The sequence below is a fragment of the Bacillus rossius genome, chromosome 5 (assembly GCF_032445375.1).
Source record: "Bacillus rossius redtenbacheri isolate Brsri chromosome 5, Brsri_v3, whole genome shotgun sequence".
NCBI lineage: Eukaryota > Metazoa > Arthropoda > Insecta > Phasmatodea > Bacillidae > Bacillus > Bacillus rossius.
Window position 1 is genome coordinate 44207490 of NC_086333.1, and position 26832 is coordinate 44234321.

A 26832-nucleotide genomic window follows, 5' to 3' on the forward strand; every position below is an offset into this window, starting at 1 on the left:
CTCGGTCGGATTGGCCTGGGGGTGATAGACAGGGGTGGTGTGGTGGTCTAGGCCCCACCGACGACAGTCAGCTCGCCAGCGCTTCCCAGTGAATTGACACCCATTGTCTGTCAGTAGAACCCTCACGAAGCCGTAGCGCGGGAAAATTTCCTGGTCCAGTAGAGCTGCTATGGTCCCAGCTCGTACATTGGACACTGGGAAGGCCTCAACCCACCTTGTGAAGATGTCCGTGATGACCACTAAAAATCTTTTGCCCCGAGTGGTCCGGGGATATGGCCCCATGATGTCGAGTGCCAGTGTGTGGAAGGGGTCACGGGGTCGACGGGGGCGCTGTTGCTCCACTCCGTCCATCCGCCGCGCCTTCCGCTGTTGGCAGCGCTGACACTGTCGCACATAACCCCTAACATCGCGGGTGATGCCTGGCCAATGAAATGTTTTGCGGATGTCCGTCTGCGTCTGGTCTGCCCCGGGGTGGCCAGCCAAGTCATGGTCGTGGTGAAAATGTAGTACGCCAGCTCGTGCGCACCCGGGTACGTAGAGACGCCATGCCTCCATGTCGCCAGGCACCCGTGTCTGTAGCACTCCGTCTACTACCCGTTGGTAGGGGTGGACTGTTCCCTCACCCGCCTGCACTTCGGTCTGAGTGGCCTCGTCCGTCAGCTGGGCATGCTGCACGGCCGCCACTAGGGCAGTGAGGGTCTCGAACACCTGGATTGGGGCAATGTCCGGGGGCGTGGTCACGGCGCACAACACCGCTGGTGCCTCCTCCCCGGTGGCGACAGGTAGGGTACCTGGTGGGGGTAGTAGCCCCTCCCAGCTGTGGTCGTCCTGGAAAGTGGACCTAGGGTCGGGGTGACGTGACAGCTCGTCAGCGAGCTGGTTGTCCTGCCCCTTCACATGCTCGACCGCGAAGTCGAAGCTCTGGAGCATGAGTGCCCACCGCGTGAACTTCGACTTGCGGCCTTGGGCGGAATCCAGCCAGCTTAGACACTGACTGTCTGTCCTCAACGTGAAACGCCGGCCCTCCAGGTGGTGTCGGTACCGCCGCATCGCCCAAACGACGGCCATGCACTCCTGTTCGTTCACATGGTACCGCCGCTCGGGCTGGCCGAACTTGGCGCTCGCGTACTCCACTATCCGGCGTTCCTCGTTTTCCCCTACCTGGTATAGGACGGCCCCCATCCCCTCTTGGCTTGCATCTGTCTGCAAGTATAGCGGGGAGTCGGGCCTCAAGCGGGCGAGTCGGTGGCACTCCCGGAACTCGTGCTTGACGGTGGCCAGTGCATGATCTGCCTCCTCTGTCCACCGAAACCGGGTCTTCGGTGACAATAGGTTGGTCATAGGGGCAACTATGCTGGCAAAGTGGGGTACAAAGGATCTTAGCCAGTTCAAGAGACCTAGGAGTTTTTGTAGCTGCTTACAGGTGCTGGGTGCAGGTTTGGATTCAATGAGGTTCAGGTGTTTGGGCAGCGGCCGACAGCCTTCGACATCCACGAGGTGCCCCAGGTACTCAATCTCTCGCGCACCCACGTGGCATTTGTGGGGGGCGCATGTGAGTCCATGTCTGGCCAGCCGCTCAAGGACCAGGCCTAGGTGGCGTGCGTGGTCCTCCCACGACCGCGACCAGATGATCACGTCGTCTAGGTACGCTGCAGCAAACTCGCCGGCGTAGCCATCCAAGACGCGGACCATCATGGCCTGGAAGGTCGCAGGGGCGTCCATCAGCCCGAACGGCATGGCGCAGAACTGGAAACGCCTCCCATCAGGCGCGGTGAAAGCTGTTTTGTGCCGGTCCTCCGGGCGTACCGGCACCTGCCAATATCCTGATTTTAGGTCTAGCGAGGTAAAGATGCATGCATCGCCCAGCCCCGCCAAGGCATCCGTGATGTTGATGAGGGGAGGGGGGGCAGGTATGGTGACTGCGTTAATTGGCTTGAAGTTGACACAAAAGCGCATTGAGCCATCCTTCTTACTGGCCATCACAATCAAACAATTGTAACGGGACTCACTTGGCTCAATGACGCCATCGCGCAACATCTCAGCGATCTGCGTCTGGATGACCTCGTTCTCCTTGGGCCCGAACCCGAACGGTTTGACGAACCGGGGTTCATGTGGCCTGGTCGGAATGGCGTGCTCAGCGACCGTGGTGCGTCGTAGCATATCAGTAGCAGCAAACACTTGCGGTTGTTGTGCCAATACCCGGTTAATTAGGTCTATCTGCTCGGGTGGTACACCATTTTGCAATTCATCTAGGGTGATGGGGTTCTCTCGCCGAGGTGGTAGCCGCCGACCCAGGCCGTATACGGTACGCCTCTCCTGCTTGCCGACGTGCACCCTCCCCGCCCGCACTTCTACTGTAGCATCCTCCTGGGCTAACCATGGCAACCCTAAAATCAACTGGTCCCTGAGCCCATCCATCACGAGGGCGGTGGTTTGACTGGTGTGATCTCTAATGGCAAGGGTGATTTGGGTGCGGCCGACCGTAAGTGCCTTCTACCCCTCGGTGACTAATTGTACATTCTCACGCTCCGGGATCAGGTCCCCCTCAGGTATGAGTTGAGCTGACACGTAGGAATGACTGGCAGCCGTGTCCACTAATGCATGCACAGGTTGCCCATTCATGGCCACCGGTATCCTAAGTAGGTACCCAGCCTCAGGTCCCAACTGTCCCAGGTGGGGCGACTCACCCGACTGCTCCAAGGGCGCTGCCGACATCGTCAGAGGCACGTGGTGGCTGGTGTAGCTCGCCGACGACCTGGTGCGGGCCGCTGACGGGTGGCGCTGGTCATCCCCGTCCGTCGTGACAGGGTACGCCGGTGCATTAGGAGGCACCGCAGGTGCTGCCGTGGTCGCCGGGGGCACCCGGTAGCTGGTGTAGCTCGCCGGCGACCTGGTGCGGGCCGCTGACGGATGGCGCTGGTCATCCCCGTCCGTCCTGACGTGGTACGCCGGTGCATAAGGAGGCACCGCAGGTGCTGTCGGGGTCGCCGGGGGCACCCGGTGGCTGTTGTAGCTCGCCGGCGACCTGGTGCGGGCCACTGACGGGTAGCGCTGGTCATCCCCGTCCGTCCTGACGGGGTACGCCGGTGCATAAGGAGGCACCGCAGGTGCTGTCGGGGTCGACGGGGGCACCCGGTGGCTGGTGTAGCTCGCCGGCGACCTGGTGCGGGCCGCTGACATCGCGACCAGGTGAGGCGGGCCGCCCCCACCCACGCTAGGTGGATGGGACGGCAGCTGAGTGGCCCCTGCAGCAGCGTGCGGGGGCGGCGCCGACGCCAGGTGGACGGAGTCGCTCGCCGGCGACCTGGGGCAGGCCGCGAACGGGTGAGGCGGGCCGACCCCACCCGCACCAGGTGGATGGGACGGCAGCTGGGTGGCCCCCGCAGCAGCGTGCAGGGGCGGCGCCGACGCCAGGTGGACGGCGTCGCTCGCCGGCGACCTGGGGCAGGCCGCGAACATGTGAGGCGGGCCGCCCCCACCCGCGCCAGGTGGATGGGACGGCAGCTGGGTGGCCCCCGCAGCAGCGTGCGGGGGCGGCGCCGACGCCAGGTGGACGGCGTCGCTCGCCGGCGACCTTGGGCTGGCCGCGAACGGGTGAGGCGGGCCGCCCCCACCCGCGCTAGGTGGATGGGACGGCAGCTGGGTGGCCCCCGCAGCAGCGTGTGTGGGCGGCGCCGACGTCAGGTGGACGGCGTCGCTCGCAGGCGACCTGGGGCGGGACGCGAACATCGCGACCAGGTGAGGCGGGCCGCCCCCAACCGCGCCAGGTGGATGGGACGGCAGCTGGGTGGCCCCCGCAGCAGTGTGCGGGGGCGGCGCCGACGCCAGGTGGACGGCGTCGCTCGCCGGTGACCTGGGGCAGGCCGCGAACATGTGAGGCGGGCCGCCCCCACCCGCGCTAGGTGGATGGGACGGCAGCTGGGTGGCCCCCGCAGCAGCGTGCGGGGGCGGCACCGACGCCAGGTGGACGGCGTCGCTCGCCGGCGACCTGGGGCAGGCCCCGAACGGGTGAGGCGGGCCGCCCCCACCCGCGCTAGGTGGATGGGACGGCAGCTGGGTGGCCCCCGCAGCAGCGTGCGGGGGCGGCGCCGACGCCAGGTGGACGGCGTCGCTCGCCGGCGACCTGGGGCAGGCCGCGAACATGTGAGGCGGGCCGCCCCCACCCGCGCCAGGTGGATGGGACGGCAGCTGGGTGGCCCCCGCAGCAGCGTGTGTAAGGGCGGCGCCGACGTCAGGTGGACGGCGTCGCTCGCAGGCGACCTGGGGCGGGATGCGAACATCGCGACCAGGTGAGGCGGGCCGCCCCCACCCGCGCCAGGTGGATGGGACGGCAGCTGAGTGGCCCCCGCAGCAGCGTGCGGGGGCGGCGCCGATGCCAGGTGGACGGCGTCGCTCGCCGGCGACCTGGAGCGGGACGCGGACACCGCGACCAGGTGAGGCGGACCCTCTCCAGCTGTGATAGGTGGGCGGGGTGGCAGCTGGGTGGTTCCGCGGTGCCGGGGTGAGTTTTTCCGCGGAGCTGGGCTGTTAATTGGGGGGTGGTGGCCAGCTGCGTCACCGCCCCCTAGACGGAGTTTCCCGGGAGCTTCACCTCGCCCCCTCGCGTTCGCCAGACTGCCTCGCGGGTCGGGCACGCCGTGTGCCAGTGGTACTGCTCTGTCGCGCAGTAGCGGCAGCGGGGTGGCCGGCTGTCCTGGGCGCCCTGTGTTCCCCCGCGGTGGTCGTCGCGACGCGTCTGTACAGCGCCACGGTGAGGAGCGCCCGGTAGGGGCATCCCCTCCCCCATCGGGGATGGGTCGGTGGGCCGGTAGTTGCCCCTCGGCGGCGGCGGGCCCGTGTACGGCACTACGACACGTTCGACCTCTGCACGCGCCGCCCCCTTGGTGGACGAGGCTGACCGGGGCATCGCGACGCCCTTGGCGCTGCGAGCTGATTGAAGGTCATGCTCTACGGCTCGTGCTCGTGCGAGAAAAACATCCAGCCCACGAGTCACTGCTTCGCGCAAGAATGGGCGAAGTTCGGGGGACACTAGCTTCACTATGAAGGGCAGTATGTCGCTAGTTTGACCCCCGGGTGTTAGGCGGCGGTATAGTCTGAGCTTGTTATAAACAAACGTCTCCACCGCCTCCCCGTCCCCTTGGCAACGGCTGAACATTTCACTCCGACATGTGTTCAGGGCTCGGGTGTCATTGAAGCGCGCCTCCAGCTGGCGGGCGAAGTCTTCCCAGTCTGCGTCGTAGCTGCCCGCCTGGGCCCACCACTCGCGCGCCTCGCTGCGCAGCTGCGCACTCACGCGTTCCGCCCGCTCTTCCCGCGGTATCTGGTGCCGCACGAGCCTCGCCTCGCAGGCTCGCAAAAACACGCGCGGATCCTCGTGGTTGAGGCCCGCGAACTCCGGGAGGGTAATAGGCCCGGTGAGGGGGCGGGACGTGGTAGCTAGCTGACCCCCTGGGTGCCCTCGTGCGCGTCGCTCGCACCCCCCACACAGAAAAAGTCCGTCCCGGAAATTTACGAATTCCAGCGCGTCTGCGCATGCGCGGTGTTTAATTGTTCCGCACTGCTGGCATCTCGCTATCTCGCCTCGGTAACCGGGACAGTGGACAGCGGCGCACTGGGGACCCGCTTGGGTTCTGGGCTGCCCCTCCGTCTTGACGCGTACCGTTTCGCATGTGCAGTACAGGTGGGGGTACTCACCGGTGCTGTGGCTGGTGGTGTGCGGCTTGCCGCACCCGGCGCAATAGCTCTCCATGGTAATGGCTACGTCCGGCCTCTTGTCCATGCGCGATCCGCGGCTGTCCGACCCGAGCGTCGGGATGAAGCGTCGGTGGCGGGCGCGGGCAGATCCGGGGGTGCGCCCCCTTGCGCTTACGACCGAGCGGTCTTGCCCGCACGCACGCGCCACGCGGTTGTTTACGCGGCCGCGGCTGGTGACGGCTCGGTGATCTTCGGGCGCGCTCGTTTGTCCTCGGCGCGCGATCGGTCGTGGCAGTCCACTCTAACTCGAGGGGTTAGGCGGGAGGGGGTGAGCGAACGATCTGTACGCGTGCAGGGGGGGGGTGGAACCGTGGAATGCGGGAGGGAGTGAGCGAACGATCTTAGTGCTGGAGGGGGGTGGCGTGGCCTGATTACCCCGGCGCGTCCCGTTCCGCGGCGCCTGCACGTCTGCGCGCGCTTTCTCTCCCCTTTGTGCTGTCCCTACGCGTAACTCTGCCGGATTTTCAGCGATTCGGATGGCGTTTGCGGCGTTGTTATGTTGCCACACTAGGTGGGCGCCATTTTGACACCGTTCCGGCTGCCTCCCCGTCAAAGCTATCAAGTCTTGCGGGATGGGTCTCGGGGTTTGGGTTCGGCCAAGTGGCGGGAGGCAGGGACGTGTCCGTAGAGGTGATCCTTGGGCTGTTTAGGCCACCCAAGACGCCTTATACTACAAATGATGCACTCTGCTACGTGAAGTGTGGTTTTTATTACACATCAACCTCTACATGGTGCTATCCATCCCCTGGCCGCGACTGTTCGGGGTTAGAGAGCTCTGCGCGTGTACGGCTGTTCGGCGATGACCCCGCTTACAATGGAGAGGTGGGAGTTTTGAGCGAACAGTACGTGGCGGACGTTGCTGCTAAGACCTGCGCGGTGATGCGCGGTGATGCGCGGTGATGCGCGGTGATGCACGGCCAGTGGTGTTGTACTCACGATCTAGATGCGGTTGCTGAATTGGCGCGAAGGTGGCCTCTCAACGTTGCGCGAAGACGACCAGCCTCTTCGAGCTCCCGGTGGGTACTGACTCACTCGTGTAGCACAGCGCTACAGCAGGCCTGCCAATTGCGCGCCAGAAGCGCAGCGCGCGGGAAACAGACGCGGCCAAGTTTAGGACCTATTCGCACGTTGAACAATGGAATTAACAAATAAAAACATTTGATGAAATATACATTACATAGTTTATGTCTGTGAGAGAAAACATGTGCCCTTGATGCTATTATAGTCCGGCGGAAGCACATTGCCACACCCGGCGGAGTGCTTCCGCCGAGGTGGCCGGTAGTGGTGCTAGCTGCGGGTCGTTCGGTGCAGTCACACTCGTTGCACCATGTTGCACGCGCGGGCGTGTTCGTGGCACACGGCTTTGAGAGGCGTCGGAGAGGCATCGCGGCCTGTGCGACTAAGAGGCGCACTATCGGCTGGCATCAAATGCATTCATATTATACGGCTGGACAATATCAAAATATATATTTAAGTACTTTTTTTTTGTTGCCATATGTAGACATATAGACTCTCGCACAATTTTTGATCTTAAAATACACTTTCTGAAGTAATTCGTATTTAAACAACATTAAGTTTTCTTAAATTCCATCAAAATCGCATAAACCTTTAGTATTTTAACCTCAAATACAAGTACATCTGATAAAAATTGTAAACAAATGGCCAGGAATTTTGTATGTGTACTCCAGTGATTTCCCCCTCCCCTTTAGGCTTCATTCCCCTCTTCCAGAAACAGATCTTATGCTCCTCTGAATCCTTTCCTAATCTCCGGCAACCCACTGCAGACGAAATAACGGGCTCCTACTGCAGCCAATAAACATAGTTCTAGTATGGTGTGCCATAACAAATAGGTGCGCCATAATTCATACGATTTTTTTCTCATATAGTTACGGTAGGCATTCCATACTGGCACGTATGGTGTACCATATTTATTAAGTGTACCGAAAAATTATCCCAGTAAACAAAACTCCCCCCTCCTTTTTTTATTTTATTATTTCTGCTCCAACCTACTAAGTGGAATGTAATAAGTAGGGGCGCTTGCGTCCCTGGTCAGAAGATCCAGAACTGCAGAACAACAAACAATGCGGACATTAAGTCCAAGCGCCCAAACCCCGCATGGTAGACTCTTTCTGCTCTGACCACCTCTTCTTCCTGAACCATCCTTCTTTTTCCCGTATTTAACCTGCTTGAAATTAATGCATGAAATTTGGCATCCCGCATGAAAGTGCCCAGGTTTTTCCCTGTGGCTATGCAGGTTTTACCTGGGCCCAACTTATCTAGTAGTTTAGTCTAGAGTTAAGAGTGAGGGGAGTTAGTCATGGCGCCAATCGCTGCCATGGCTGGCCTATCCCCTCCTAGCACACGATGCATGCGACCCTCTCCCTGCATGGCTAATCCCAGCATGACCAAGGCGTATAGGCTTCGGCCTGAGACGCACTTAGGTCCCTCCCTAACCCGGACCCCTCCCAAATACACTTTGTTTAGTTAGGTTAGGAAAACAAAAAAAAATCGTTTTAAGTGGGTAGTATATTTTCTATGGGCAGGATAAAATACAATGGATGATTTGTGATATCTATACAGATGATTTGTGATATCTATACAGTTACAGTGCAAACCCCCAATACACACCAGTGAGATTATTATAGAAAACTTAAAGTGGAAATGTTTAAGTTTAAGGGGAGTATAATTACCGCAGTAACCTTGTGCAACTTAGAAGTATTTGCAGATGTGGTAAGAATGTTCGTAAACATAATGCTTCCAAAGCTAACAATGTGAATATATGAGTCACCTAGTATGAAAACTGGCTATGTCCACTCTAAGTGATTTTGAGTAATCGCAAAAAAATGTTTGTGAACATTATCACATAGTTATAAAGTATGGAATGGTATTAAATTGATTCAAGCATCAATAAAAATTACAAAGACACCTATTTTATACATAAATTAGCGATCATTCGTCTATTATAAAAAAAAATTGTTTGGTCATATCTGGTTTTGATATTGAACCTTGGATATGGCTGGTTATGTTTCTAAAATAAATGGACATAGCGATATTTGATTATAACTTTATGACAGCAAAGTAGCTTAATCGCTGTTTACTGAAGAAGTAAAAAAAATATTATATTAAGCAAACCACTTTTATATGAGTCATAATGAACAATGGTATTTCTTAATGAGTACTGTTAAAATAAACCACTTAAAAAACAAACAAAAAATTGGCCACTTGATAGTAAAATTAATTTACTAATAATGTGTGTCTGATTACACTGATTCACATAAGTAATCACTGCAATACCTATGTCTTAAGCACTGCCTTGTGTAATAAATCCATAAGGGTCACACCATTCTTCCAAACTTCCTCAACACCATCTTCAATAGGAGTGTTCAATACGTCTTTGTAATACAATAACATACCATTGTCCTGCCAGTCTCCACCAAAATGTTTCTTGAGTAAATTATCGACATCAGTAAGTTAAGCTTTGCTTAATCTTGCGTTTGGAAATCCTAAAGGCACTTTAGTCATTCCTTTGCATGTTTTACCCTTCTTGCATACGCCTTTATACATGCCAAAATCGGTTCGGTAATGTTCCTCGCCTCTGATAATAGCTCTCCCAGATTTAGATCTCATAATGAACATCCTTTTAGCTTTGTTAAATTGAAAATGCCAATACATCGTAAGTTTAAATATTTCATTCTTGCTTGATTTCCAGTCAAATAGAGTTGTGTCTTTCCCATGTTCAATGATGGAACCGAATTATTTAAATATATCACGATAGTCTTCCGGGCGTATGATGGTGTCTTGTTTCCTCAAAACTTTCTCCATACATCCAAACACGCGATCTGGAGGGATATACTAATGGCCGACTATCGGAAATATCACATGAATCTTTTTTATGTGTTTTGCAGCGTCATGTGTCAGCCAGTATAACATTTCAACAACTGGTGTATTCTTATTCTGGCCGCCACAGCCATCTGAAACAAGTCTTAGCTCTTCCTGTTCCTGGCTGTGCACTGTATGAAAAAGGCGACCATAAACTGCAGAGGCCATTTCTTTCGACCCTTTAGCTGCTTCATTTTCTTTCCAAACATAAATGAAAACATCTTCCTTTGGTTGGCTATCTTTTGAAAAACCCTTACACATTGTATAATTGTAGTAGTACAACTGGAATGAATAATATGCTGCCTGGTCTGGAACTTTTGGTAAAACCAATTTTTTTTGGCAGTCATATGAGTACATTAAAACTTTAACATCTGGCTTCCATACAATGCCGTAAAATGGTTTGGCCTTAAGTTTATGTATTCTCAATTCTGCCATGATGTTTGTTTTCTTGGTGGCGATTGTAGTTCAGTAGTTATAGGTTCAAAAAGGGTGGGTCCTTAGATTAAATGCCGAGTTAATGAAACTTGGGGTGGTGGTTTGGTATGGTACAGTAGTGCCCCACCCAATTTATCCAACAAAAAATCCTTGTGGAAACTTTTGGGGGGCCGAAAACCTCCAATTTTTTGGCACTTTTTTCAGTTTTTTGCCTATAACTTTTTTATTTTGCCTCATACGACTTAGACTATTCTATTCGATTTTGTAGAGCGTTAAATTTCCTACAATTTTCACTATTCAAACATCTTTTTTGACTTCATACTTCTCAAGATACAAGATTTCAAAAATGTGCGAAATATCCCAAATTGGAAAAATATGGCAAAAAAACTGGTTTTTGCTGTATATGTTTCATATTACAACATATCCAATGGTATCATGGTACTTGAATCCAATTTCCTACGTTAAGCAACCTCCCCCACCTTTTGTAACCCCCCCCCCTTCCTCGTGAAGTACATATACCTTTAGGCCTTACCCCTTCAGGATGGTAATGTTGTACAGATAAAAAATGTGCCAAATTGACTCGATTTGTCGTTGGCTGAGTACCTCCCCCCCCCCCCCTGTTCTTAGCTATCAGTACCCCAGTACCCACCCTGTTAAATGAATTTAAGTTTTTGCATTGTCCCTTTGACGTTACAATGGGGGGAGGAGGGGTGTAGGTGAAGTCGTGGGGGCCTTAAGCATTTAACTTCCCGTTTATGTCAAATATACGTTATACAAAATTTAATAGTGATAAGGAGAATGTTTTGGATGATATTGTGAATTGAGGGGGAAGGGGGGAGATCATTGGAACTGTAAGTATATAAAAAAACCTTTTTAAAAAAATATATTCAACTCAATTTTCTTCGTCGCCATGGCAACTGTTATTGCATTGTGGTATTTGTAATTCTCTATTTTACTAAAAAAATCTTCCTTACGATGTGTTTAGCCCGGGCAATGCTGGTACTTCAGCTAGTTAATAATAACCGTCTCTTTTAACCTTTTTTTTAATCAATAATAATCCAATAAAGGTTTTATATCTTGTCTTCCTCCAAATACAAATAGTTATTTTTGAAACAATCCTTTTTTATTTCTTGTTAAAGAACTAAGTTCTGATGGGTCACGCTGGATTGTAGTTGTCAAGGAGGAAACATTAACATAACGGGATTATGCCCTTCCCCTTCTAATACCCCTCTTCCTATTCTCAGAACCTCGACAAAATTAGAATAGGTACGCGTCTCCCTTCGGGAGCCGAAAGAGTTCGCCGGGCTTTGCTGCACACCTCCACTAAGTTTGTTTTTTCAGCCACAACCCCTGTCACTGTGGCTCAGGAGGCATTTTTATCCAACGACGTGAACAAAACAAACCTAATCGAAATGCTAATGACAAAAATGGCAACAGAAGCCATTGAAGACAAACAGGCTACTGAAGATGCTGACGTTATGATTGTTCACATGGCGCTGTCGAAGGCGACTGAATATGACAGTGTCACCATAATTGGTGAGGATGTGGATCTCCTCGTATTGCTCACAACACTTGCCTCCACTTACCATAAAAATGTCTTCTTTCAAAAAAGTGGCAGAGGTAATGCCCCATCGTTGTTATATTCGCCCGCCTACTGCAAATTCGATCCAAAAAACCTTCTGTTTCTCCACGCAATAAGTGGGTGCGACACCACATCGGCCCCTTTCGGACAGGGAAAGAAAAAAATCTGCAAATTGTATGAAAAAAAAACACTTCGCTACATTCCCTAGCAGCAGTATTTAAAGAGCCAGATGCCTCTGCCTCTCAAATTACTGAGGCAGGTGAGAGGTTTCTCATAGAGTTGTTCAGGGGGGACTTGACCACAGAAACCCTGGACACTTTAAAGTACCAAAGTTTTACGAAATCTATGGCCAAACCTAAATATCAGTTGGCAAGGCTGCCCCCTACCACTGACGCGGCCACCCACCACGCTTTCCGGACTTATCTGCAGGTACAGACATGGCTGGGGAACGAGTTGCTTCCATCAGTTTGGGGGTGGACACTGACAAGAAGAGGTATCGTCCCCACCACCACTACTCGAAATGTCGCCCCAGACAACATCCTCCACATCGTTTCATGCAAATGCAAATAAGGGTGTACCACAGCAGCCTGCAGCTGCAAAAAAGTAGGACTGCTGTGTTCCACCATTTGCAAAAACTGTTGCAGCCACGCATGTGAGAACTCCCCTGAAGCGGACCTTCAAGATGAAATTGAAGACACCCCCACACCAGAAGAAGAAGATCAAGAGGATCATGAAGAGATTTACATAGAAGATCAAAATCCCTTCGGAGCCAAACATGGGCGGTTTAACACCTTGTAACATTAAAATATTGATAGGTACTATTGCAGTACTCTTACTACATATTATTTCCCAATAAATAGGTACCTGTTCGTATGTAAATATTATTAGTTGAGTATTATTCACACAACATAAAAATGTTGAGGCATGAATTCAGGTAAGAGAAATGTAATTTAAAAAAAAAACATTGATGGGGGGAGGGGTTACTCAGTGAAAGACAAATCGAGTGAATTTGGCACGTTTATTATCTGTACAACATTATCATCACGGTGTGGGGGAGGGGGTAATAAAGGGTGAGGGAGGTTGCTTAACGTAGGAAATTGGATTCAAGTACCATGATACCATTGGATATGTTGTAATATGAAACATATACAGCAAAAACCAGTTTTTTGCCATATTTTTCCAATTTGGGATATTTCGCACATTTTTGAAATCCTGTATCTCGGGAAGTATGAAGTCCAAAAAGATGTTTGAATAGTGAAAATTGTAGGAAATTTAACGCTCTACAAAATCGAATAGAATAGTCTAAGTTGTATGAGGCAAAAGAAAAACGAAATAGGCAAAAAACTGAAAAAAGTTCCAAAAAATTGGGGGTTTTCAGCCCCCCAAAAGTTTCCACAAGGATTTTTTGTTGGTTAAATTGGGTGGGGCACTACTGTACCATACCGAACCACCACCCCAAGTTTCATTAACTCGGCATTTAATCGAAGGTTAAAAGTACATAACGACTGGACTATTGTCACTCTCTTTAATTGTTCGCGCAGCTGAATACACGTCGAACAAACATCGGTTGCCGGAGAACCAAACCCAATATTGAAATTTTTATTGCAAAAGTCTCTGAAATATGACTGTTTCACTCTTAGATTCACGAGAACTGAACTGTTATACATTCTCCATAATTTATAAACGTTTAGATCAGATGGTAAATAAACTCGAGATGCATCTTTACCTCGGCAATAGTGTGTTTCGGTCGCCTTCAAATTTTCCATAAAGTGTTTAATTTAAAACTTTTTGGCTTCAAACTTTTTTGCTTGGCGATCTCCTCCTCGGTTTTCTTTCGGAGCACAGCCAGTTATTAGGTGTATTTTGCAAACATGTTGCACTCGATATTTGGACAAGTTCTATATACCCAAAAATGTCATCCTACAAACGGGAATAAGAGCCTTCACGTTTGTACCTGGGGCACTCACACCTCTTTTAACAAAATATTTGATAGAACAATCTCTTGTCAGTTGATTGTTTTTGTCTTTTCTTGAACTTGGTCTTGAAGGAATCGTCGCATTTGTGTACTTCAATATTAAACTGTCGTGCACAGTCTTTTGGGCACAAGAATAGAATTTTGCATGAACGTGTTTGATATCACGATTACTTAAGGTACTGCACTTAAATGCCTTAGTATTATGTCCACGCATTGGCGTAGCTGTGTTCATAAAGTTAGGGGAGACAAATAATGATTTTGATGTCATGTAAACCCATTCCCCTCTTACCGGGGGTCCTCCACAGGAAAATTTTGATTTTAAAAGTGCAAAATAGCGCTTTTTAAGCAGTTTTTGTATCTAACCATTGGATACATCGATGTTAAAATTATTATTTTTTCCTTAAAATAAAATTTGATGAGTGAAGAAATTACAAATAAAGTTGGGCAGAATAATATTATAAAATAAAAATATCACGGTCTAGAAAGTTGGGGGGGACAGTCTCCTCCATCCAAAAAGTTCAGGGGGACACGTCCCCCCTGTCCCCCCCGGTTCCTACGCCCCTGTGTCCACACACTATCGGCCTTGGCTGGACTATGCTTGTGTTCCTGTAACAAACACAAACCTACTGCGTTTAGCTTTGTTTGAGATGTCATATTATGGCTATAAAATTGTTATTACTATACTATTTAATAAATGTTCAGTAACATAAACAATAAATAGGTAATAATCATCAGGAATGCAACTGTGTACTCAAAACATAACTGGTTTACAACAATAATCAAAATGAAAAAATTATAAAAACAAATGTTTTTTTGTTGTAAAACCCAAAGGTACAGACATAGTCAGTCTTGCAAAAGAATTATACTCTATCAAAATCATAATTCAGTAGCAATAAAATCTTTCGAGAGTGTGTTGTAATATTTTCCTTACCTTTGTCGTTTATTTATATTTGCCTTCCAATTTTCTTCGTTTCTACTTCTTTTGCATCCACGTACTGGTGTCGCTTTCACGTTAACAGCATCCATTTTACGTAATTATTACTTTGAAATTAATCACATCCAAAAACAGTTCAGCACGAGACAATGTTACATTTATGTAACCTCACTTTTTTGCTGTTTTCCCTCCAAAATTGCAGCTAGTATACAATAAAACACTGCTGTTTTGTTACCTATATAGCCTCTGGTAAAAACATGTAAGACCAGTAATATTGTACACTTTATACTGTAGAACATTATGCTACAAAAAAAAGCTATGGACATGACCTCTTTTGATTCTCTCTTCATGTATTTGCCATTATTATGTAGTGTACATGGCAAGTTTTGTTACTACATGGACAAAGCCGGTTATGATTCCAACTGCACTATGGACAAGGCAAGTTTTGTTCCTAAGGTCATTTTTTTTCGCGTCACTTTAAATGCATTATGGACGGTTTAGAGACTCAAACACTTCGTTATTGTGTTCATTTATACTGATAGTACCTATATGAGTCAGGTGTCAACTCCATTTTGACCAAAATTGGACTTAGTTTTGATTCTAGGCGACTCATATGTCTGTGCAAGTACTATGGATCAAAGTTGAAGTAAAATATCAGTATAAAATTTTATACAGATGTTCTTAACAAAAGAGGAAGGATACGAACTCATGATGAATAAATATATGAGACTTTAACACTAAAGTGTTCACACTAGACTAATAATCAACATGAAGTCAAATCGATTTCGCGTTTCAATTATGTTTTGAGATAGCCACAGAAATCACAAAACAGTTGCCGTCGACCGGGGTCTCGGGCTCGAGTCCCGGTGCGGTTCCTAGCGGGAGTGGCTATTGCAAATGTAATGATTCCGGGTGGGCGCCAGACTAGTTCTGGTGCTAGTCGGTAGTTGGGTCGTGGGGTCGATTGCCCTGCGTGGCCCACTAGGACCGTCGGCGGTGTTGCGTGGGTTTGAGGACTTCCCTACTCGGCGGGGGTTGGGAATAACAGGTTGAAAGAAGCGTACGCTGAAATGAGGTAATAAATGACGTGCGTCATTTATTCGGTCGACAGTGGCTCTGGTGTAACGTTGCTGGTTACACGCCACATCGTACAAGGGTTGACGTTACAAGATACAAATTACACAATTACACGCAACTGAGTCTGAGAGTTACTGAATTACTGTAGCACAAGTTTACAAAAGGAATGTTACACGAGGTGGCGTTAGACAAGTTTACGAATGTTACGTGGAGAGATGCGTCGAACAAGTTTACAAAAGAATTGTTACACGAGGTTGCGTTGCACAAGTTTACAAAAGAATTGTTACACGAGGTTGCATTGCACAAGTTTACAAAAGAAAATGTTACACGAGGGTGCGTTGCACAAGGTTACAAAGAAAATGTTACACGAGGGTGCGTTGCACAAAGTTACAAAGAAATGTTACAAAGTCACTAATTATTCCGTATTATCGCGTCCCTAGGCGTTTCTGAGCCTGGTTACTCAACGAGGGGTGAGGGTGATTGGAGGCGGCCAATCCCGTAAATCTGCGTATTGAGGCGGTGCTCGCGTCCACGGCAGTGGAGCGCGGACCGCAGCTAAATTCGCTCAAGAGTTCCCTTACGGGGAGTGTCAGCGCCGGAGCGACTGAGAATTAACAAAAGTTCTGTCCTCGGGAGTCGGCCCGTACCGGATAATGCACCTACCCCGCGGACCAAGTGTGGTGCAGGGGGAGGGGGGTGTGATATTTATGCGGCCGGATTAGGTCCTGGACCGAAAAGCTGGACCGGGTACACACGGAGAGATTATTAAAAGGGTTTGGAGAATGACTATATTTACCAGAAGTGAACTCGGTGTGGACAAAGGATGATGTCTCTCCGTGGGACGTGCGTCCGACCCGGTCCACGAGTCGCGTTGAACTGGCGTCATGTCATGGCGTCCGGCCGAGGCTCGGTGGCCCTCGCGCCAGGGTTGACCTCATTACGTTAATTTCTGATCTGATAAGTTAATAAGAGAATTTAATGATGCTAAATTCTTATATTAATTATAAAGGGTGAATTAAGGTCATTTGTCCCTTCTATGAATTGAAAGTTATTATATTTAAGAATTATTATGTTTGAATGTTTTACGTCACACCAGCGACTGTTCGTCTCTTGTCAGATTGCTCTGGTGGGGTTAATGATGCAACACAAGGTTTGAATAATTATGTCATAAGGTCTGGTTGATTGATTCAGGCAGAAGGCCGCCAGGGGAACACTCACACGCGTATTGCTGTAGTTACACACGTGAGTGCCCGGGCACTCCTACGTCGCACTTCCGTCAACCGACTTTAAATTACTACGTAACATAGTTTAATAATTAGTGTTTGTTTTTATAACGTGGTTGATTGAAGTCTGTTTATTTGGGGGAGGCCGGGTTCTACCTTAGTTGTTGGTGGCTCGCCTGACTCGGGTGGGCCATGGCTAGGGGCGCATTCCGTTAGCGGGGTGAATACTGGCGGTTGCAGGTCGGGCTTTAGGGTGGCCTTCGGTCGGACGACGTCAAACGCCCCCCCCCCCCCCTCGAGAAGCCCGACCTTGCGCCGCTAGTGACCCCGCTACGTGGGGGCGCCCCTAGCTACGGCAGCAGCTCCAGCCAGGTGGTGCTCGCGGCGGCCGCAGCTGGTAGGGCCTGCGTACTCGATCCAGGTCGTCCCACGTCGAACAGCCGGGTGTTGGCTCGTCGGCGTGGTCCGGCAGCTGGTAGGGCCCGCGCTCTGGACCTGGTGCGTCCCGCGTCGAGTGCCCGAGGTGGTCCGGCAGCTGGTAGGGCCCGCGCTCTGGACCTGGTTCGTCCCGCGTCGAGAGTCCAGGTGGTGGGACGTGGGCGGGGGCTTGTGGCGCCTTCCCCCGTACGTAGTCGTCCAGGTACCTGGGTGGCCGGCGGTTCCTCGGGGGGAGGTTCCCTGGGGCGTCTCCTGGGCCCGGGGGCTCCTGGGGCGATGTGGCGGCGTCTGGCTGTAGGTCATCCGGGGCTGAATGCGGCATAGTGTGGTACGGACGTCTCTCCCGCTCTGGGATGCCAGGTGGCCCCAGGTCAGTGGTCTCGTCGTCTGGTTCCGTCACCACGGGAATGGTCTCAGCCTCGCCGTCCTCTGTCGGGGTGCTGAGGGGGTCCGGGAGCTCGGTGATCGAGAGTGTCTCGACGCCGTCCTCTGGCGGTCTCAGTGTAGTCGTGGGATCGTCAGTGTCCGGAGGCCACTCGATGAGGGGTCCTTGGGGCTCGTCTTCGCGGGTAGGTGTCCCGCTGGGCTAGTCGGCTACCTCTGGTGCCGGTGTGGCCGTCGTGTCCTCGTACACGAGTGTCCGTGGTCGGCTCTGACCAGTTGGGCTTCGTGCCGGGGTGGTCTCGGCGGGCGTGTCCCCCTCAGGCGCTCCCTCGGTGTCCGGTGTGGGTGCTACCTCCTCGTCGGGGGGGTTCTCCCCGGGTAGGTGGGCCAGCCGCAGATCGTCGCGGTGTACCTTCCTGTCCCGTCTCCCGCCGGTGCGTACTAGGAAAGTGGTCCTCCCGAGCCGTCGGCGTACGGGGTGGGAGCCGCTCCACCTAGGGGCGAGTCCAGCGCAATAGTTGCGGGGCGCGTTGGAGAGGGGGTGCACGCGGACAAACACCTTGTCGCCTACCCGCACCGCAGGCGGGGGGTGTTCGGTCGTGGGTGTTATTTCCTGGGCGTATCGCCTCTGACGTCGTCGAGCCTCTTCGTGTTCGGCGGTGCGCCGCCGATCGCGGTCGGCTGTGTCTTCCGCCGGGTGGGGTGGTCCGTGTGTGGTCCATTCCCCTGGCAGTGGCAGGTTGTGCCCCTGCACCATCTCTGCCGGTGTGCGGCCGGTGGCGGCGTTGGTGCGTCTCCGGACGCAGAACAATGCGTCTGGCACGTGGGTATCCCACTGAGTGTGGTCCGCCCCCAGTCGTATGCGCAGTTGTGCCTTCAACTCCTGGTTCCGTCGTTCGGTGGGGTTTGCCCTCGGGTGGTAGGCTGGCGTCGAGTGGTGTTCGACCTCGTGGTCGGTGCACCAGGCCTTCCACTGACGGCCCAGGAACTGGCTGGCGTTGTCTGTTAATATGGACTGGGGGTAGCCCCAACGTGACATAAACTCGTTGGTCAGGATGTGAAGTAGAGTGGTGGTCCTGATGTTGCTGCACGGGTACGCTTCGGTCCACCGCGTGAACAAGTCCGTCACGACAAGTAGGAAGCGGTTCCCGCGGGGCGTGCGGGGGTAGGGGCCCATCACGTCCAGTGCAATGGTCTGGAAGGCTGTGGTGGGCTCCCTAGGCCGTTGTTGCTCTTCCCCGTCCCGTCGGCGTGCCTTTCATCTCTGGCAGACCTCGCACTCGCGTACGTACTCACGGACGTCGTGGGTCAGACCTGGCCAGTGGTAGTGTCGGCCCACTTCGCGGCGGGTCTGGTCCGTCCCGGGGTGCCCCGCGAGGTCGTGGTCGTGGTGGAACCGCAATTTGGCCTCTCGCGCCTCCGTGGGGACGTAGGTTCGCCAGTCGCCGTGGTTGCCTGGGGTCCGCGTCGTGACTACGCCGTCCTGCACACGCCAGGTACCGTGCTCGGCCGCTGGGATCTGTCGACGTCGGCGGTCAGCGTCGGCTGACGTCTCCTGGGCCTGGCATACGCGCCGATACAGGTCGGCGGCGGTGTTGGGCGGTCCTTCCTCGGCCTGGGCTTCGGCCGTGAGGCGGCTACATGTAGTGTCACCGTGTTCGGGTGGGTTTGGCGTGACTGGGGGTAGCATGGCGTCCCAGTCGTCGTCGTCCCGCAGTTCGGTGTTCTGGTCGGGTTCACGTGATAACAGGTCGGGCAGCTGATTTTCGGTGCCGGGGACATGCTCTACCTCAAAATCAAACGATTGTAGAAACAAGGCCCACCGAATCAGTTTGCCCTTCCTACCCTGCATTGTGTGTAGCCACGTCAGGCATCGGTTATCTGTCCGCAGTGTAAAGGTCTTTCCCTCGAGGTGTGGCCGGTACTTTTTCATGGCCCAGACTACGGATAGGCACTCCTGCTCGTTGCTGTGATATTGGCGCTCTGCCGAGCCGAGCTTTGCGCTAGCGTAGTCTGTGACCTCACGCTCGCCGTCCGGGCCTACGTGGTATAGTACCGCGCCCACCCCGAGGTTACTCGTGTCCGTCTGTAGGTAGAGGTGACGTTCTGGGTTTACACGCGTGAGCGTGTGACACTGTGTGAAGGCGAGTTTGACCTCTTCGAATGCGCGCTGGGCATGGTCGTTCCACCGGTAACGTGACTGGGGTGACAGGAGGTCCGTCAGGGGGGCTATTGTCCTTGAGAAGTTAGGGACGTAGCACCGGAGCCAGTTGATCAGGCCGATGAAGCGCTGTAACTGTTTCCGCGTTCGCGGTACCTCGGCTTCAGCGATCTTCGTGAGATGGCTCGCTTGCGGCCGGTTACCCGCGGCGCTCACGACGTGCCCCAGAAACTCAACTTCCTGCGTCCCGATGTGGCACTTGTGGTGTGCGACGGTCAAGTGGTGGGTAGCGAGGCGTTCTAAGACCAGTGTAAGGTGTCGGATGTGTTCCTCCCAGGTCTCCGAGAATACGATTACGTCGTCGAGATACGCTAGTGCGAAGCGATCGACGTAACCCTCAAGTACGCGCGTCATCATCCCCTGGAACGTCGCGGGGGCGCATTTCAGTCCGAATGGCATCGCTCTAAATTGGAATTTGCGGCCGTTGGGGATGGTGAACGCGGTCTTCTCGCGGTCTTCGGTCCGGATGGGAACCTGCCAGTACCCTGACTTAAGGTCGAGGGTACTGAACACCGTTGCTCGTCCCAGTCCTGCTACCGCGTTCTCCACGCTGATCTGGGGTGGCAGGGCGCTAACTGTGATAGTGTTCAGTGGCCGGAAGTCTACGCAGAAACGCAGTGATCCGTCCTTCTTCGGCGCGAGTACTATGCAGGCGTTGTAGCGACTATTCGACGGTTCAATAACACCATCCCGGAGCATCTCCGCGACCTGTTCCCGTATGGCACGTTGCTCCCGGAAACCGTATCCTCTGGGGGGCTCGTACACCGGGTTGTTGTGGGTGGTCGGGATGTGGTGCTCGGTGACCGTAGTTCGTCTGAGGGGGTCAGACACCGTAAATATTTCCTGTCACTCTGCTAGTACCCGGTCTACGGCGGCGCGGTACTCGGGTGGGACGTCGTGACGTACCTGGTGAAGTGTGACAGTTTCGTGAGCCCGTGCGGGTAGGGACCCGACGGCATAGACTACCAGCCGCTCTTGCGTGCCGATGTGTACCCGAGTGGCCTTGGTCTCAATTACGGCGTCCTGCTCTGCTAGCCAGGGCTGCCCCAGGACTATCTCCTCGCGGAGGTCCTCGACGACGAGAGCGGTCACGGTGGTGGTGTAGCCCCTTATCCTAACCTGGAGTGTCGCTCGCCCTACGGTCAGGCCTGGTCGGGTGTTCGTGGCTAATTGCAATTCCGTCTGTTGATGTTGGAGTTTCCCGGGCAGTACCAGGTGGGGGGCTACAAATACGTGACTCGCCCCTGTGTCGACTAGAGCAGCCGCGGCTCGCCCGTCAACCTCTACGGGGATGCGCAGGAGGCTGTCCCGCGGGTGGGTCAGCTGGTACAGTTGGGGGGGTCTTTCCCTTCTCGTGACAACCGGGAGCGGTGTTCCTAATGCTCCGCCCCCGGGTTGGCGTTTCCCGGCGGTTTGTTCGCGCGAGGAGGTGGTAATGGGCAATCCTTGCGCCAGTGGCGTGTACCGTCTGGGCAACCTCGCTGGCACAGTGGTAGTCCCTGGGCGTCCTGTGTTGCCGACCTGGTGGGTGTGGCGTTGGTTTGGGGCGTGTTTTCGATGGCTCGTCGCCGGATCGGTGGCTGGTTGTCAGCTCCCCCCTGTTGTGATGCCTGGCTGAGGCGTCCCCGGCTCGTGTTCGGTGTGCCCCGTTGCCAGAGGTCGCGCAGGTTCTGTTCGATGGCCGCTGCTTGTTGCACGTATTCCTCAACCGACTCTGGGCGACAACAACGCATGAAAGGCTGGAGGCCGGTGTGGAGTAACGCTGTGACAGTGGGTAGCGCTGTCGTGGGTCGAGCGTGCGGGTTGACGCGTGCGAAGAGGCGTAGTTTCCGTGCTACGAATTCCTTCTGCCGCTCGCCATAGAACTGTGAGGTGCAGTCGACTAATGCCTGTTCAGTGTCGAATCGGCGGGTTAGTGCGCCGGCGAACTCCGTCCACGGCATGCCGAACCGTCCCCATATGTCCCACCATTCGTGGGCTGTGCCTCGCAGTTGTCCGCTGGCCTGTCCCGACCACTCGTCTACTGGTATACCTGCTCGGGTCAATCGCACTTCACAGTTTTCTACGAAAGTTCGTGGGTCCTCATGGGTGAGGCCACCGAATTCAGGTAGTGTGAACTTGCCCTGATAACCTTGGGGGCGGTTGTACGTAACGAGGTTTGGGTCGACGGGTGGCGGTGGCTGTTGCGCATGGTGTTCCTCTTTCGTGGCGTGTGTGCATGTCGTGCAGGTGGTCGGGCGAGTGCTCACCACGGTGGTGTTAGTTACTGTTTCCGTCTTTACGGTTGGTGCTTGGTTCTTCCCCGGGAACTGTCCGTCCCATGGCTGTACCCATGAGTGGTCGTGTGGGTCCTGACTGTGGGGGGTGCATTGGCAGGTCATGTACCATGGTCTCGACCCCGTCAGTAGGTCTGTCCCCCTGGGCAGTAAGCACTGGGCGCATACAACGTCGGAGTTCCGGGTTTGCATGTTGCGCTAGTTATGGTGCGTGTTTAGCGGTGTTGGTCTGTGCTTCTCGCTCGTGGCTCTGTGTGCGCGGGGCGGGCCTGCGCGCGAGGTCGCGCTCGCCGGCTGGGCAGGTGCCCGGACAGCCGCACAAAGCAGAGGCCGAGAATGGCCGCGGCGGGGGTGGTGCGCAGATCGTTGTGCGCAGCGACGGCCGAGAGCGCCCGGACAGCCGCACAAAGCGGAGGTCGAGAACTGTCCGTGTTGGGGAGGGGGTACGGATGAGCGTGCGAGGCAACGGGCGAGGGCGCCCGGACACTCGCACAAAGCGGAGGCCGATGATGGCCGCTGTGGAGAGGGGGGTCGGGCTGTGACGTAGGCTTCTGCGTCGCGGCTGGCGCTGGAATGCCGAGTGGGGTGGGGGGTGGTTGAAGCCCCTTTGTCCGCTTGCTTCGTCGCGCCGGCCTGTCTTGACCCTAATTACTTTTGCCTGTGCAAAATGGCCGTCCCGTGTCCGTGCTGTGGCTTGGTGTGGCCGGAAAAAAAAAATATGATTTAATAATGGCTCAAATTTTCTGTTTTTTCGTGAAAGTTCTTGTGATTTTTCATGGGGAAAATCTTGATTTTTCTATCTTCGCCCCACGCAGCGGGCGCCAAATGCCGTCGTCCGGGGTCTCGGGCTCGAGTCCCGGTGCGGTTCCTAGCGGGAGTGGCTGTTGCAAATGTAATGATTCCGGGTGGGCGCCAGACTAGTTCTGGTGCTAGTCTGTAGTTGGGTCGTGGGGTCGATTGCCCTGCGTGGCCCACTAGGACCGTCGGCGGTGTTGCGTGGGTTTGAGGACTTCCCTACTCGGCGGGGGTTGGGAAAAGCAGGTTGAAAGAAGCGTACGCTGAAGTGAGGTAATAAATGACGTGCGTCATTTATTCGGTCGACAGTGGCTCTGGTGTAACGTTGCTGGTTACACGCCACGTCGTACAAGGGTTGACGTTACAAGATACAAATTACACAATTACACGCAACTGAGTCTGAGAGTTACTGAATTACTGTAGCACAAGTTTACAAAAGGAATGTTACACGAGGTGGCATTAGACAAGTTTACGAATGTTACGTGGAGAGATGCGTCGAACAAGTTTACAAAAGAATTGTTACACGAGGTTGCGTTGCACAAGTTTACAAAAGAATTGTTACACGAGGTTGCATTGCACAAGTTTACAAAAGAAAATGTTACACGAGGGTGCGTTGCACAAGGTTACAAAGAAAATGTTACACGAGGGTGCGTTGCACAAAGTTACAAAGAAATGTTACAAAGTCACTAATTATTCCGTATTATCGTGTCCCTAGGCGTTTCTGAGCCTGGTTACTCTACGAGGGGTGAGGGTGATTGGAGGCGGCCAATCCCATAAATCTGTTTATTGAGGCGGTGCTCGCATCCACGGCAGTGGAGCGCGGACCGCAGCTAAATTCGCTCAAGAGTTCCCTTACGGGGAGTGTCAGCGCCGGAGCGACTGAGAATTAACAAAAGTTCTGTCCTCGGGAGTCGGCCCGTACCGGATAATGCACCTACCCCGCGGACCAAGTGTGGTGCAGGGGGGGGGTGTGATATTTATGCGGCCGGATTAGGTCCTGGACCGAAAAGCTGGACCGGGTACACACGGAGAGATTATTAAAAGGGTTTGGAGAATGACTATATTTACCAGAAGTGAACTCGGTGTGGACAAAGGATGATGTCTCTCCGTGGGACGTGCGTCCGACCCGGTCCACGAGTCGCGTTGAACTGGCGTCATGTCATGGCGTCCGGCCGAGGCTCGGTGGCCCTCGCGCCAGGGTTGACCTCATTACGTTAATTTCTGATCTGATAAGTTAATAAGAGAATTTAATGATGCTAAATTCTTATATTAATTATAAAGGGTGAATTAAGGTCATTTGTCCCTTCTATGAATTGAAAGTTATTATATTTAAGAATTATTATGTTTGAATGTTTTACGTCACACCAGCGACTGTTCGTCTCTTGTCAGATTGCTCTGGTGGGGTTAATGACGCAACACAAGGTTTGAATAATTATGTCATAAGGTCTGGTTGATTGATTCAGGCAGAAGGCCGCCAGGGGAACACTTACACGCGTATTGCTGTAGTTACACACGTGAGTGCCCGGGCACTCCTACGTCGCACTTCCGTCAACCGACTTTAAATTACTACGTAACATAGTTTAATAATTAGTGTTTGTTTTTATAATGTGGTTGATTGAAGTCTGTTTATTTGGGGGAGGCCGGGTTCTACCTTAGTTGTTGGTGGCTCGCCTGACTCGGGTGGGCCATGGCTAGGGGCGCGTTCCGTTAGCGGGGTGAATACTGGCGGTTGCAGGTCGGGCTTTAGGGTGGCCTTCAGTCGGACGACGTCACAGTTTCAGCAAAATTTGTTCAAGAGACCAGATTTTTTAAAACGTAAATCAAATTATGTAAATAGCCATTTCCAATATTTTCTTCTTCGTAATATTGTCGTGTGTACAGACATTTTACCCCAAACAATTTATTACAGTAGATATTTCCATTAATTAACAAAGATAGGTTTTAAAAAGGCATTAAGATGTGAAAAATTCTCAATTTTTTGACACCATACCGGATCTATTATATGTGTCGTATCACCCCAAAATTATATTCAGAGGTCACAGACTAAGCCATATTCAGTCCTAATATTTTTTTTAGATATGTGACTGTTTAATATATATCACGAACATACAAATGCGATCTGCTCACTTTCAGATCTTAGGCATGATCGTTTAAAAACAACAAAAACAACAGAATCTGTTTACGAATAAGAATCATGCTAATCTATTGAAAATTAAAAATTAATATTTTTATTATCGCTCCGTCATATAAAGTAGAACTCAATAAGCCTGAATTCACTGTGTGCGTTTGGGCTAAGAATAACATGCCTGCTATCAAATATCGTAATCGGACAGTTTGGGAAACTCTGGCCAATTAGCATTGGCAAAGTGCGATTCACTTTACTGTACTACTTTCAAGCTATTTTACAATCCATGCCACTAGTTTCCATTACTGTAACTAGTTTTTACACACTTAAAACTAATGTACACTCCACACCGCCAAGTTCGTTAACATCACTTGTCTCCCAAGTTGTCCCTATTACAATATTTGCTCCTACTAAGCTTAAACCCTCGCCTGGTTCCAGAGAGCCGCGGCCTGCGGGACACCGCTCGAGTCGAGCTGCTGCAGGACCAGACACACGTCATGCTGCACGAGTACTGCGCGCCGCGCCACAAGGCGCGCTTCGGCAAGCTGCTGCTTCTGCTGCCCGCCGTGCACGGCGTGGGGCGCCAGTCGCTGGAGGAGCTCTTCTTCCGCAAGACCGTCGGGGACGTGCCCATCGAGCGCCTGCTCGGGGACATGCTGCAGTCCTCCTGCCCCGCAAACTGAGGCCCAGGCCTCCTCTTGCCCCGAGACTCCCGTCTGCATCCCTGCGAGGAACACGTTGAGGTCGACCCCGTGGCTGAAGCAAGCTGCTGCTGCTGTCCGCCGTGTACATTGGATTAGCTCTTCTTCTGCAAGACCGTCGGGGACGTGCCCATCGAGTGCCTGCTCGGGGACATGCTACAGTCCTCCTGCCCCGCAAACTGAGGCCCAGGCCTCCTCTTGCCCCGAAGCTCCTGTCTCCATCCCTGCGAAGAACACGTTGGGGTCGACCCCTTGGCCGAAGCAAGCTGCTGCTGCTGCTGCTGCTGTCCACCGTGTACATTGGATTAGCTCTTTTTCTGCAAGACCGTCGGGGACATGCCCATCGAGCGCCTGCTCGGGGACATGCTACAGTCCTCCTGCCCTGCAAACTGAGGCCCAGGCCTCCTCTTGCCCCGAGGCTCCCATCTGCATCCCTGCGAGGAAAACGTTGAGGTCGACCCCATAGTTGAAGTAAGCTTGTACACTGCGAAGTCTCCGCTGATGTATTCCAACAGAACTTCAACTCGGAGCGTGCACATAAGCAGTTGTGGACAACCTATCACACGACAATGCAGGTTTCAGACGCATTCCTGTGACAATTCAGAAACTTGGCAAACTCTCAGTTAGATAATGATATAGTTCTGTCATTTGTCTGAATCTTTGTTGTGTGGGATGCTGTACGTAAAGCTCCTGCAATATTCGCTAACATGAGTTACTGAATAATGTTATTTTTGTGATTTTAATTTCAGTCATGCATAAAAAATTATGTTTACAACAACTTTTGTATGGATGTTTTCGCGTTTGAAACAGATATCACTTTTTTTATCATAACATTGTTCAACACCAAAAGCAACAAAATATTGGCATGATTAACTAAAATTCCCAACTTACAGAAAACCTTCCTCAGAAAATTACTCTCAACCAAAGACCAAAACATTTATGGAAATTTTCAGAGGATTGCCTAAACACCCATGGCATGACTGCTTAACTGAGATGTTCTGAATATGGAAAAGTGCGCTGAGATGATTCGAAT

The 26832-nt window shown here is 52.5% G+C and overlaps 1 protein-coding gene across 1 annotated transcript in view; it reads left to right on the forward strand.

Annotated features, from left to right (window-relative positions):
• LOC134532248 (nuclear receptor subfamily 2 group E member 1-like) overlaps window positions 1-25781 on the forward strand; it is a 69710-nt gene extending 43929 nt beyond the window's left edge. The window contains exon 8 of the mRNA XM_063368670.1: window positions 25537-25781. Within this exon, the coding sequence (XP_063224740.1) occupies window positions 25537-25781 (245 nt within the window). The remainder of the gene's footprint in view (window positions 1-25536) is intronic.
• Window positions 25782-26832: the final 1051 nt, after the last annotated feature.